Raw genomic sequence first — 12,797 nt, forward strand, 5'->3', positions numbered from 1 at the left:
AGTCAAGCTATCGCTACACCCTTGCCTCTCCCAGAACTGCGCTTTATCCTTGCTGCTTCAAGTGAACTGCTTTTGTTTTGCTTGTTAATACGATAGAGCTATACAAAAAGCTCAGCTGAATTCCCTTCAGACAATCAGCTGTATGCTGAAGTAACACTAGTGGGATGACACTGGGTGGTTCCAATTTTCAGAGTTCTAAGTTGTATTCCTTTAATATTTTTGATTAGTGGTGAGAGGGTCACCAACTAATCAATTTAAATGGGCACCTTAGGTGCAATTAGCTCTATTAGGCAGGTTCACACTGGAGCAGTGATACTCAAAGTGTGGTCCCTGGACCAGCTGCATCAGCATCACCTGGGAATTTTGAAATCAGCAAAGACTCAGGCCCCATTCCAGACCTACTGAACCAGAAACTCTAAGTGCGGGGCCCATCAACCCGTGCTTTAACTAGTCCTCAACCTTTAGTGGGCATCTGATCCATATGGATTGCTAGGTCCCACCTCCAGAAGTTCTGCTTCAGTTGGTTTGCATGAGAATGGAGAGTTACCATTTCTAACAAGTTCCCAAGTGATGTTGGTGCTGCTGGTCCAGGGACTACACTTTAAAAATCAGGAACTGCGGGGTCCCTTGGCCCATTACCTATTTGGGCAATAAGGTGGGCCATAATTTACTCTGCTGGCTTTAAGAGAATCAAAGGGATGGTAAGTTTCCTTCTGAACAGGTTCATAGATTAGTCAGTATAGGGAAAAGAAAAAAGAGACTCCATACAGCATGGCTCCCTTCTTCCTATTCCTTGTATGTAGTGTATTCCCATATTTGGGGAGAAGCAATCAATCAATGCAAACTAAAACTTTTATATTGTATGAAGATGTTCATCTACTCAGGGACGTGCCCAGAACAGTTATTAGTAAAGCAAGTCACGTCTCAACACCAACTCCTCCCCAAAAGGGACATCAGAATAAATGGAATAGAACTCCCTACGATTTAGGAACTGAAATTGCTGCCTCATATTTAAATGTGTAACATGTTTAGAGAGGAAAAGAAGAGAATATTTGGCCCTCTGGCCTTTGTGGCTTTTCTCAGACGTGCTCAAAAGAAGGGGAGAAAAACATGAGCCAAAAGAGAAATTTAGGATCCTTGCACAAAATTCCTATTTGCAGCCACAGCCTTCCTATAAAACCAGCTTACAAAGCCCTCCTAGGATGCACTTGTGCTTCTGGGAGGTTGTATACATCAAACAACTGTAGAGGAGAAAAAAAAAAGATATTTTCTTAATGAAAGGAATTCTCTGAACATGCTCAATAAAGGGTTTGGAAGCCAAAAAAATGTCTGACTGCCCATTGTGAACAAGTATTTTGAGAAGGAAAAAGGATTGGTCTATCGCTTAAAACTGAATTCTGGAAAAAAAATTGGAGGAAAATAAACACAAGAGAAAAGCAGAATCAATGTCACTCCTACACTAACATTTTAAACTTGGCTGGTTTAAAATGGTTAGTGTAGAGACATGGCAGCCAGTGGCCCCTCTGGCTCAATAGCCACATAACATTGAATGTTCCCACTTGCCACAATCTTTTCAGCTCCCTCTTTCTGACTGAGCATAATAAGAAATACACCTATACAAAAACTGTCAAATCTGACTTGAAAGCGACCTTGAGGTGGTAGCTAACAACATGATATCAGGATGGATCAGGTGAGGAACAGTCTAAATTCTACAGGCAGCCATCATAACTTAAATGGAAAAAAATTAATTTTTAATGTGTTAATCAAAGTCTATTCACATGCAAACAGAAATAAATACTTAATTCAAAATCTACTACTAAAATGAAATGAATCAAAGGGGAAAAAAGCAAGAGAATAAAATGAGCCAAAATGAAGATGCTATGGTAATTGATTTCTAATTGTGTCAGTTTCAGAGGGAAATTTGCAGCCACACCAATATTTTGCATGAGGTAGTATTCATCACTGAATAAGAAATAAGGATGAATTTGTAGCTTCATTATAACTTCTTTTTCAGAAATATTCTCCCCTACGTAACCCCATCCCCACTGCCTTACCCACCCTCCCCAAAACCATCCCTCCTGCAAAAGAAAATATTCCTAGTAATGTATAAAGCCAGGAACTCAGGCAAAAAATAACTAAAACATTTAAAAGATTAGACTTATCTACCTAAATTTAAGAAAATAAATCCTCTTTTGCATTCTTAGTGCTCTAACCTCTAAGCCTTTTTTTGCTGGATACTCTTGAATTTCAAAAAATGAAACAAATGAGAACATAACCACAAAACTTGTTTCTCTAGAAACAACTCTTTTAAGACCAAGGCAGAGCAAAGGTGACATATTTGTTTATTTTTAAATAATGAACTCAGGCTGCAAGAATACTATGTTGGCTAGTGAATATTAATAGACAGTAAATAAACGGGAGTTTGAGGAATGTTAAACAAACAAAAAAAGAATGTGTGTAACAAACTTGTTAATAAAAAAGATGTATTCCTAGCCTACAGCAAAGAGTTAGCTAAATGTAATGCATTTTTGATAGTTTCCTGTTCACATTTTTAATTTAAAAAAAGTGTTAGTCATAAAAAGACGAGTTCAAGTGTCCAAGTGTCTCCATTTAGAAGGCACAGTAATTGAATTAATGATGCTGTTACCTGTTACCTGTCTTTTCCTAAATGTACACTTTGTACTGCTTACTCTATCCCTATTTATAATCCTATGATACAGAGCAACATGGAGTTCTCAATTCCAGCCCATGACATGCTTTGCAGTCTAATTCTAATCATGACGGAGAAACACTGAATCAGGAAGTGTGTGTCTGAAAAGATGCTTATTTAGAACTCAAAATAGATTCAGTCTTTTTGAGTTTTAGATGATTGGAGATAAGGAATTTCTAAGCCTGGAAACTGATAACTTCAGGAGCAGCTTTCCTGTTCAGGGCCTGAAAATTAGAAAAATTGATCTCATAAAATTTTCAGCACAGTATTTCTGACAGCTGCAAATTAGATAGCAGAATATCCAGGAATGTCTTTCTGCAATGATCTATCATGGATCTGGGCAGAAGACTGAAAGTCAGGAAAAATACCCTGCAATGTGGTGAGCAACCACTCCGTGGGTAGACTCTGTGAGTGAGTATCCTCCAAGTACTCAATCTATATGTGTGGTGTTACTCATTCACTTGTTGTCTCAGTTGTTTGCACTTTGTTTTTATCTGTAGTTTTATTTTAGTTTTTTAAGAAAAAAACACCAACTTCTAAAAGCCTTTTGCCATCACCACACACATAGCAATTTGCAATATCAAATATGACAATAGCACAGCTAGCAAAAGGGTTCTTAAAGCAGGGATGTCCACAGCAAAGTAGTGGCATCGGAAAGTACTCGAGCTTCAGAAACAACCATTTAGGGGCTTGATTTCACATCACTGAATCAATGAATAGTACACAATAAATGACCATTAACTTGTCTACACTACAAAACAGTGGCGAGCCTATTAAAGGTGTCCAGAGCTTTTTTTTTTTTTTGCTTTTTTAAAATGTAATCCTCCACAAACAATGGTAATTTTTATTATAATTTTGACATACAAAAATATATAAATCCAAACACTTAATACATAATACTTTTCACAACTGAATTTGTCTCTGCTTCCCCAACATCAAGGCCCCATGAACAACTCAAGCCAAAGCTAATTTGCTCCAACGGAACACCCCTGCTGCCTGTTGAAATGAGAGGGATTGTCACAGAATGATAGTCACTTATAAACAATACATTTAGGGAAAGCTCTGAAATACAGCCACTCAAGAACCAACCATTGGTGAGCAATTAAAACGATCAGCTCCTGCTTCTTTGCTAGCCAGCATGGTTTCTCTCTCTTCTTCCCCAAGACTGATTTAGAGAATGATATCCTTCAGACGCTTCACGCCAGGAGACTCTTTGTCTCGACCTTCCTTCAGAATAGGGCTGACCTCATGCACAACTTTCTCGCCATCAGCTCCACGGGGTTCAGCTTCAGAGGGACGAGAAGGGCCATTGTTGACATACTGCTCCAGATCGCGGGCCGGGGGCGCCAGGGCAACGGTGTAAGACACAGAAGGCTTAGTAGGCAGAGGGCTCTTGAGGTGCAGAGGGGAGGTGACAGGGCTAATAGCCTCACAGCCATTGCCTGCCTCCCGGATAGCGCCGTTGACTTTGGGGCTGCAGACGGTCACATCAACAGTCCTCCTGCCTTTCAGGGTGGGCCTCTCCTCAGCTGGGTGGTCACTGACATCCTTTCCAAAGGTTGCAAAAGTCCGCTTGGTGGGGCCGCAGTCATCATAAGCTTCAACATCGGCAGCAGTAGCTTCAATGGACAGTGCAATGATGTTCCTCACATGCTCAGGGGACTTGGAGCGGGTGGGCATGGGGTTCCGGGGCATCCAGCACCTGTCAGAGTGGCCAAGAATCCGGCATTCTTCCCTGCAATGGAATCCTTCATTCTGATCTGTTTGGAGAAAATAAAATGTCAATTTCATCAGCTCTTCCCAGGAATCATTGTTAGTTCCCAGTGTTCTGGTTTCTTAGGTACCCACAGGCCCTTTTAGGAAATGATACTTTTAGATAGTCCTTTATTGCCTTTTGGGACAGGTGTGAAGAATTGGATTTTTAAAAAGCTGCAGATCTCCCCCTCAATACTCTCCCCTTCTTTTTTATTTTTATTTTTGTTGCTGTTCCCACTGCTGACAAAACTAAAAACCTAAAGGAAAATACAGTGTGATGAAAAAATATATTTTTAAGAAGTTTATCCTGACTGTAGAGGTGCTGAGAGTCAGCAATTTTATTAACAACTCCTGTTAAAAATCAACTGTGTTTGAAACTGGTTCCAGCAGAAGAGGGAGTGGAGGCAGAGCAGGGAATCCAACAGTCAGTATATCTGAGAAGTCTTGGTCATGTTTTTGAGCAGTAGCACTGTCAACCACATTCCCACCCTACCTGTTAATGATATGCAATGCTTAATTTTAGATTAGTAACATGCTTTCTTTGAAAACCCAATCACGTCACTTCATTTTGACCATCAGTCCCACCAGCCAATCTCCTCACTAAACCATTTACATAATTTCATTTCCCATCAGAAGGAATATATTGAGATCTCTTCCTTACATGTGACTCAGAAGGTTCATTGGCCTTATGCACACATCACTCATAGATTGAACATCATTTAATTATACCCAACTAGCCATCCCTCCTTATCTTTCTTATCTGCAGTTTTATTAGGGTCATATTGCTTAAAATAATTCTTTCATGGATTACTTTAACCCTATCATAGAAGATCTCAGCAAATAGAATTCATAATTATTGGCAAGACATGCTTTGCTCTTTTCATATCGGTTCATTTAGAATTAAGGTTTTAATTTGGCTCTCAGAAAGGCTTTCTACAGGGGCTTCACTAAAGCATGGACGCAGGGTTAACGTCTACCTGTCCACTGGAAAACTATTAATGTCTGGTTTACAGCTCTAGTTTTCCAGATCAATTTATATTTGTTACATTCTTGCATGAGGATGACCTAATGAAGATTTTCATAACATTGCACAATGCATCAAAATATTAGCAGCTTAACATTTATAGAAATCTTTGGGGCAGGATCAGAGGAGGTGGGGAGACCACAAGAGATCGCAAGGACAAAAAAGTACATGTCAAAAAAAAGTTATAAATATGCGCTGTGACTGCTTTTTTTTTTGCAGGAAGAAGTCTGAAATTCAGGGTCTTGCCTGATATTAGTCTATATATAACACACCTTCCTTATACAATTGTATTTCTGTGTTTTAGTCTGTTTCTTGATTTTTTTAAAGAGTAAATGATGGAGCAAAGAGGCACTGCTCTGCCTCAATCATCAAAAGTTATTTTGGTAAAGGTGCACTTGGGAGGGGGCTCAAGAAATAATGGTTGAATTGGGTGTATACTTCATCATTTGGAGAAAAAGTGTTAGAAGCAGCTAAACATCAAGGCCTAATCCAGGCTGAGTCTAGATTTCAACACAACTCTGGAAATGGCCTTTAACCTAGTCTAAAGTATGGAAAGGCCAACCAAAGGTAAGACCTCCTTCAATGCACCTGGACATAATTTGCCGACTTATCTTTAAGATGGCCATTTTAAGCCCCCTTTCAGTACTGAAGAATGAAACTTTCAGAATTTTGCAGAGGTGCAACCAAATAGCAAATGAGCATTATCACCAAGAGGATAAGTGCCTTCCCCATACACAGGACAATGCTTCTGCAATCTCCAGCACAGTTCCATGTCAGGGTTGCCTGGCCACCTCTGCAAAATGATGATTTGTCAAAAGCCCTTTCTCTGCCTCTTCCCTGAAAACTCTCAGTGTTGCCATCTGATAACTTACCATTATTCAAAACACATATGTTCTTAGAGAGTGAAGTAAGTCAGAAAGAGAAAAACAAGTATTGTATATTAATGCATATATGTGGAATCTGAAAAAATTGGTATAGACGATCTTATTTACAAAGCAGAAATAGAGCCACAGACGTAGAGAATAAATATATGGATACTAAAGGGGAAAGGAGGGGTGGGACAAATTGGGAGATTGGGACTGACATGTAAACATTATTGATACTATGTATAAAATAGATAACCTAATGAGAACCTACTGTGTAGCACAGAGAACTCTACTCAATGCTCTGTGGTGACCTAAATGGGAAGGAAATCTGAAAAAGAGGGGATATATGTATATGTATAGCTGATTCACTTTGCTGTACAGTAGAAACTAACACAACATTGTAAAGCAACTATACTCCAACAAATATTTTTTAAAAAATACACACAGGGATATTAGCTCGGTGCTTTGTGACAGCCTGGAGGGGTGGGATGGGGAGAGTGGGAGGGAGGGAGACGCAAGAGGGAAGACATATGGGAACATATGTATATGTATAGCTGATTCACTTTGTTATAAAGCAGAAACTAACACACCATTGTAAAGCAATTATACCCCAATAAAGATGTTTAAAAAAAAATACACATATGTTCCTGGGAGGCAGAAAGTATGAAAGTATGGGAAACATGTTGGGATATACTTGGGAAACACTTTGTGTAGACCCAAACATTATGAGTGGAAGAGTCTATAGCTGATCCACCCACATTCAATTTCATCCAAATCTAGTGGATGACCCCAGTATCCCTCCAGTAAGACAAAGTTTCACACCTTCAGAGTTTCTCCAAAAGATGCTTCTTCCTCAACATTTCCTCTGAGGCGTATCTCATAACTCTCTAAGTAATAGCTCTAAAGAATTAGTTTGAGTGTTTGTTTGGAGGTGGGGAGTAAGCAGGTGCAAGTGGGGGAACAGTTCAAAAACTAACTTCCATTTCTATAACTCTGAGTGAGCTCCCTGGAAGTCAGAAAAAAAGGTCTGGAAGGCTGTGGGATCCCTGTCCTTTTTGTCCACAATTTAGGGCACGGAGGCATAGAGGCCTTAACCTTTGAGCCATGGAACCACAGCCATATGACCAGCTATGAAGAGGAAATCCCAGCTGACCTTCAGACTGATATTACAGGCCACTTGCTCATACGCCCAGAGCAGAACAGTGATGAATGACAATCTAGTAGAATCTTCTCAATAGGCTCAACATAAAGCTCTCTTAAGTTTCTTTTAAGTTTTTAGTTTCAAGTAGCTATCTTAAAATTTGAAGAGGTACTTCTTTTCTCAACACAATTCATTAAGAGAACACCATTCATGTGTCACCCCAAATCCACATACAGTGCTCCTTCGCTATGGTAGGCTGCTTCAAATGAACAACATAAGGAGTCCTGGATCCCCAGCATACACAGAGGGCAGAGACCCCAGAGGTAGATACCTCTAAGATCTTATGAATTGACAAGGACCAGAGCAGGGAACTCAATCATCTCAGAAGCTTCTCTGCAAAGATAGTGCTTGCTTTCAGCTTACCCACTGCCTAAGTGAATAGATCACTCTCTGGGAAGAGAAAAAGGTAAACTCACTCAGCACCCCCAGGAACGCAATCGGTCTAAGCCTACACACCAATCTCACTAAGCCCACCTCAGCCCTTTGGAAGCTAGAATAATATGCAATTTTCTTCAGTTAATTATGTGTACATATTAGGTACACTGCTCTTACCCCATGCAAGTGAAGACTTCAATCTGAAAGACTCATTTACTCACAATGTCTCACTCCTGGTTTAGATCTGATCTCTTTATTTCCTTAAACCCTTACCAAGGGCAGTGACTTGCTGCTTATCATTTTAGTATCAAACAACACTCAGTGACATTTGTGTCCATACTATTGAAACAAAATCTAACCTAGCTTTAGTGTTTATAGACATATGAAATATGAAAGAAAATATGGAGAATATAGATGGACAGAAAGAATGTCTTCCCAGCCCAAGGTAACCTACATTCATAAATGCAATGCAGATGAATTACCTTTAAAAATCAAAACTTCAGTTTAGTAAGGAAATTAAGTGTGCTTTAAAAGTGAGAGGGGGGAACTTCAAGACAGCGGAGGACTAAGACATGGAGATCACCTTCCTCCACACAAATACATCAAAAATATATCTACATGTGGAACAACTCTTACAGAACACCTACTAAATGCTGGCAGAAGACCTCAGACTTCCCAAAATGCAAGAAACTCCCCACGTACCTGGTAGGGCAAAAGAAAAAAGGAAAAACAGGGCTTCCCTGGTGGCACAGTGGTTGGGTGTCCGCCTGCCGATGCAGGATACATGGGTTCATGCTCCGGTCTGGGAAGATCCCACATGCCGCGGAGTGGCTGGGCCCGTGAGCCATGGCCGCTGGGCCTGTGCATCCGGAGCCTGTGCTCCGCAACGGGAGAGGCCACAACAGTGAGAGGCCCACGTACCGCAAAAAAGGAAAAAAAAAAAAAAAAAGGAAAAACAGAGACAATAGAATAGGGATGGGACCTGCACCAGTGGGAGGGAGACAGCGGGGTGGGCAGATTCCCACACAGAAGATCCGTGCCCACCAGCACTCATCAGCCTGAGCAGGTTGTCTGTTCACCCGCTGGGGAAGGTGGGGGCTGTGAGCTGAGGCTCAGGTTTCAGAGGTCAAATCCCAGGGAGACGACCAGGGTTGGCTGTGTGAACACAGCCTGAAGGAGGCTAGAGCACCACAGCTAGCCGGGAGGGAGTCTGGGAAAAAGGCTGGACCTGACTAAGAAGCAAGATACCATTGTTTCAGGGTGTGTGAGGAGAGGGGATTCAGAGCACCACCTAAATGAGCTTCAGAGACAGGCGAGAGCCGCAGCTAACAGTGCGGACACCAGAGACAGGCATGAGGTGTTAAGGCTGCTGCTGCAACCACCAAGAAACCTGTGTACAAGCACAGATCACTATCCACACTCCCTTCCCAGGAGCCTGTGCAGCCTGCCACCGCCAGGGTCCCGTGATACAGGGACAACTTCCTCGGGAGAACACACGGCGCGCCTCAGGCTGGTGCAACGTCATGCTGGCCTCTGCCAACACAGGCACGCCCCACATTCCATACCCCTCCCTCCCCCCGGCCTGAGTGAGCCAGAGCCCCCTAATCAGATGCTCCTTTAACCCCGTCCTGTCTGGGCAAAGAACAGACGCCCTCAAGTGACCTACATGCAGAGGTGGGGCCAAATCCAAAGCTGAACCGCAGGAGCTGTGCGAACAAAGAAGAGAAAGGGAAATTTCTCCCAGCAGCCTCAGGAGCAGCGGATTAAATCCCCACAATCAACTTGATGTACCCTGCATCTGTGGAATACCTGAAGAGACAACAAATCATCCCAAAATTGATGTGGTGGACTTTGGGAACAACTGTAAACTAAGGTTTTGCATTCTGCATCTAATTTGTATCTGGTTTTATGTTTATCTTAATTTAGTATTTAGAGCTTATTATCATTGGTAGATTTGTTTATTGATTTGGTTGCTCTCTTCCTTTTTTTGATATATATATGTGTGTGTGTGTGTGTGTGTGTGTGTGTGTGTATGTTTTCCTTTTCCTCTTTTTGTGGGTGTTTATGTGTATGCTTCCTGGTGTGAATTTGTCTGTATAGCTTTGCTTTTACCAGTTGCCCTAGGGTTATCTCTGTCCAGATTTTGTTGGTTGGGTTTGTTTTGTTTTGGATTTTTTTTAGTATAGTTTTTAGCACTTGTTATCATGGGTGGAATTGTTTATTGGCTTGGTTGCTCTCTTCTTTCTTTTTTAATTACTTTTTTAAATTTTTTAATTTAATTTTTTATTATAATAACTTTATTGTATTTTCTTTCTTTCCTTCTTTCTCTCTCTCTCTCTCTTTCTTTCTATCTTTCTTTCTTTCTTCCTTTTTCTCCCTTTTCTTCTGAGTCATGTGGCTGACAATGTCTTGTTGCTCCAGCTGGCTGTCAGGCCTGAGCCTCTAAGATGGAAGAGCTGAGTTCAAGACATTGCTCTACCAGAGACCTCCCAGCCCCATGGAATATCAAATGGCAAAAGCTCTCCCAGAGATCTCCATCTCAACTTTACGACCCAGCTCCAATCAACGACCAGCAAGCTACAGTGCTGCACACCCTATGCCAAAAAACTAGCAAGACAGGAACACAACCCCACCCATAAGCAAAGAGGCTGCCGAAAATCATAAGGTCATAGACACCCCAAAATGCAACACCAGACATGGTCCTGCCCACCAGAAAGACAAGATCCAGCCTCATCCACCAGAACACAGGCACCAGTTCCCTCTGTCAGGAAGCCTACACAGCCCAATGAACCAAGCTTAGCCACTGTGGGCAGACAGCAAAAACAACAGGAACTATGAAGCTGAAGCCTATGAAAAGGAAACCACAAACACAGTAAGTTAAGCAAAAAGAGAAGACAGAGAAATTCACAGCAGATGATGGAGCAAGCTAAAAACCCAACAGACCAAAGAAATGAAGAGGAAACAGGCAGTTTACCTGAAAAAGAATTCAGAGGAATGATAGTACAGATGATACAAAATCTTGGAAATACAATGGATAAAATACAAGAAACATTTAACAAGGGCCTAGAAGAATGAAAGAGCAAGCAAAGAATGATGAACAACAAAATAAATAAAATTTAAAATTCTCTAGAAAGAATAAATAACAGAATAACTGAGCCAGAAGAACAGATAAGTGACCTGGAAGATAAAATAGTGGAAATAACTACCACAGAGCAGAATAAAGAAAAAAGAATGAAAAGAATTGAGGACAGGTTCAGAGACCTCTGGGACAATATTAAACACACCAACATTTGATACAAAAACAAGACCCGTATATATGCTATCTACAAGAGAACCACTTCAGACCTAGGGACACATACAGACTGAAAGTGAGGGGATGGAAAAAGATATTCCATGCAAATGGAAATCAAAAGCAAGCAGGAGTAGCAATTCTCATATCAGAAAAAATAGACTTTAAAATAAAGACTATTACAAGAAACAAAGAAGGACAATACATAATGATCAAGGGATCAATCCAAGAAGAAGATATACGGATTGTAAGTATTTATGCACCCAAAAAGGGAGCACCTCAATACATAAGGCAAATGCTAACAGCCATAAAATGGGAAATCGACAGTAACACACTCACAGTAGGGGACTATAACACTCCACATTCACCAATGGACAGATCATCCAAAATGAAAATAAAAAATGAAATACGAGCTTTAAATGACACATTAAACAAGATGGACTTTATTGATATTTATAGGACATTCCATTCAAAAACAACAGAATACACTTTATTCTCAAGTGTTAATGGAACACTCTCCAGGATAGTTCATATCTTGGGTCACAAATCAAGCCTTGGTAAATTTAAGAAAATTGAAATTGTATCAAGTATCTTTTCCGAACACAACGCTATGAGATTAGATATCAATTACAGGAAAAAATCTGTAAAAAATACAAACACATGGAGGCTAAACAATTCACTACTTAATAACCAAGAGATCACTAAAGAAGTCAAAGAGGAAATCATAAACTACGTTGAAATAAATGACAATGAAAACATAACAATCCAAAACTCATGGGATGCAGCAAAAGCAGTTCTAAGAGGGAAGTTTATAGCAATACAATCCTACCTCAAGAAACAAGAAACATCACAAATAAACAACCTAACATTACACCTAAAGCAATTAGAGAAAGAAGAACAAAAAAAACCCCAAAGTTAGCAGAAGGAAAGAAATCATAAAGATCAGATCAGAAATAAATGAAAAAGAAATGAAGGAAATGATAGCAAAGTTCAGTAAAGATAAAAGCTGATCCTTTGAGAAGATGAACAAAATTGATAAGCCATTAGCCAGACTCATCAAGAAAAAAAGGGAGAAGACTCAAATCAGTAGAATTAGAAATGAAAAAGAAGTAACAACTAACACTGCAGAAATACAAAGGATCATGAGAGATTACTACAAGCAACTATATGCCAATAAAATGGACAACCTGGAAGAAATGGACACATTCTTAGAAAATCACAAACTTATGAGTCTGAACCAGGAAGAAATAGAAAATATAAACAGAACAATCACAAGCACTAAATTTGAAACCGTGATTAAAAACCTTCCAACAAACAAAAGCCCAGGACCAGATGGCTTCACAGGAAAATTATACAAAACATTTAGAGAAAACCTAACACCTATCCTTCTCAAACTCCTCCAAAATATAGCAGAGGGAGGAACGCTCCCAAACTCATTCTACGAGGCCAACATCACCCTGATACTAAAACCAGAAAAAGATGTCACAAAGAAAGAAAAGTACAGGCCAATATCACGTATGAACATAGAAGCAAAAATCCTCAACAAAATACTAGCAAAGGAAATCCAACAGCACATG

At 40.3% G+C, this 12,797-nt stretch overlaps 1 protein-coding gene across 3 annotated transcripts in view; it reads right to left on the reverse strand.

Moving 5' to 3' along the window:
- Positions 1-3,880: 3,880 nt before the first annotated feature.
- Positions 3,881-12,797, reverse strand: part of PCDH19 (protocadherin 19) — a 107,607-nt gene continuing 98,690 nt past the window's right edge. For all 3 annotated transcript variants that reach the window (XM_065900833.1, XM_065900832.1, XM_065900831.1), the window contains one exon: positions 3,881-4,470. In XM_065900833.1, coding sequence (XP_065756905.1) covers positions 3,881-4,470 — 590 coding nt within the window. The remainder of the gene's footprint in view (positions 4,471-12,797) is intronic.

The sequence above is a fragment of the Phocoena phocoena genome, chromosome X, assembly GCF_963924675.1.
Source record: "Phocoena phocoena chromosome X, mPhoPho1.1, whole genome shotgun sequence".
Lineage (NCBI taxonomy): Eukaryota > Metazoa > Chordata > Mammalia > Artiodactyla > Phocoenidae > Phocoena > Phocoena phocoena.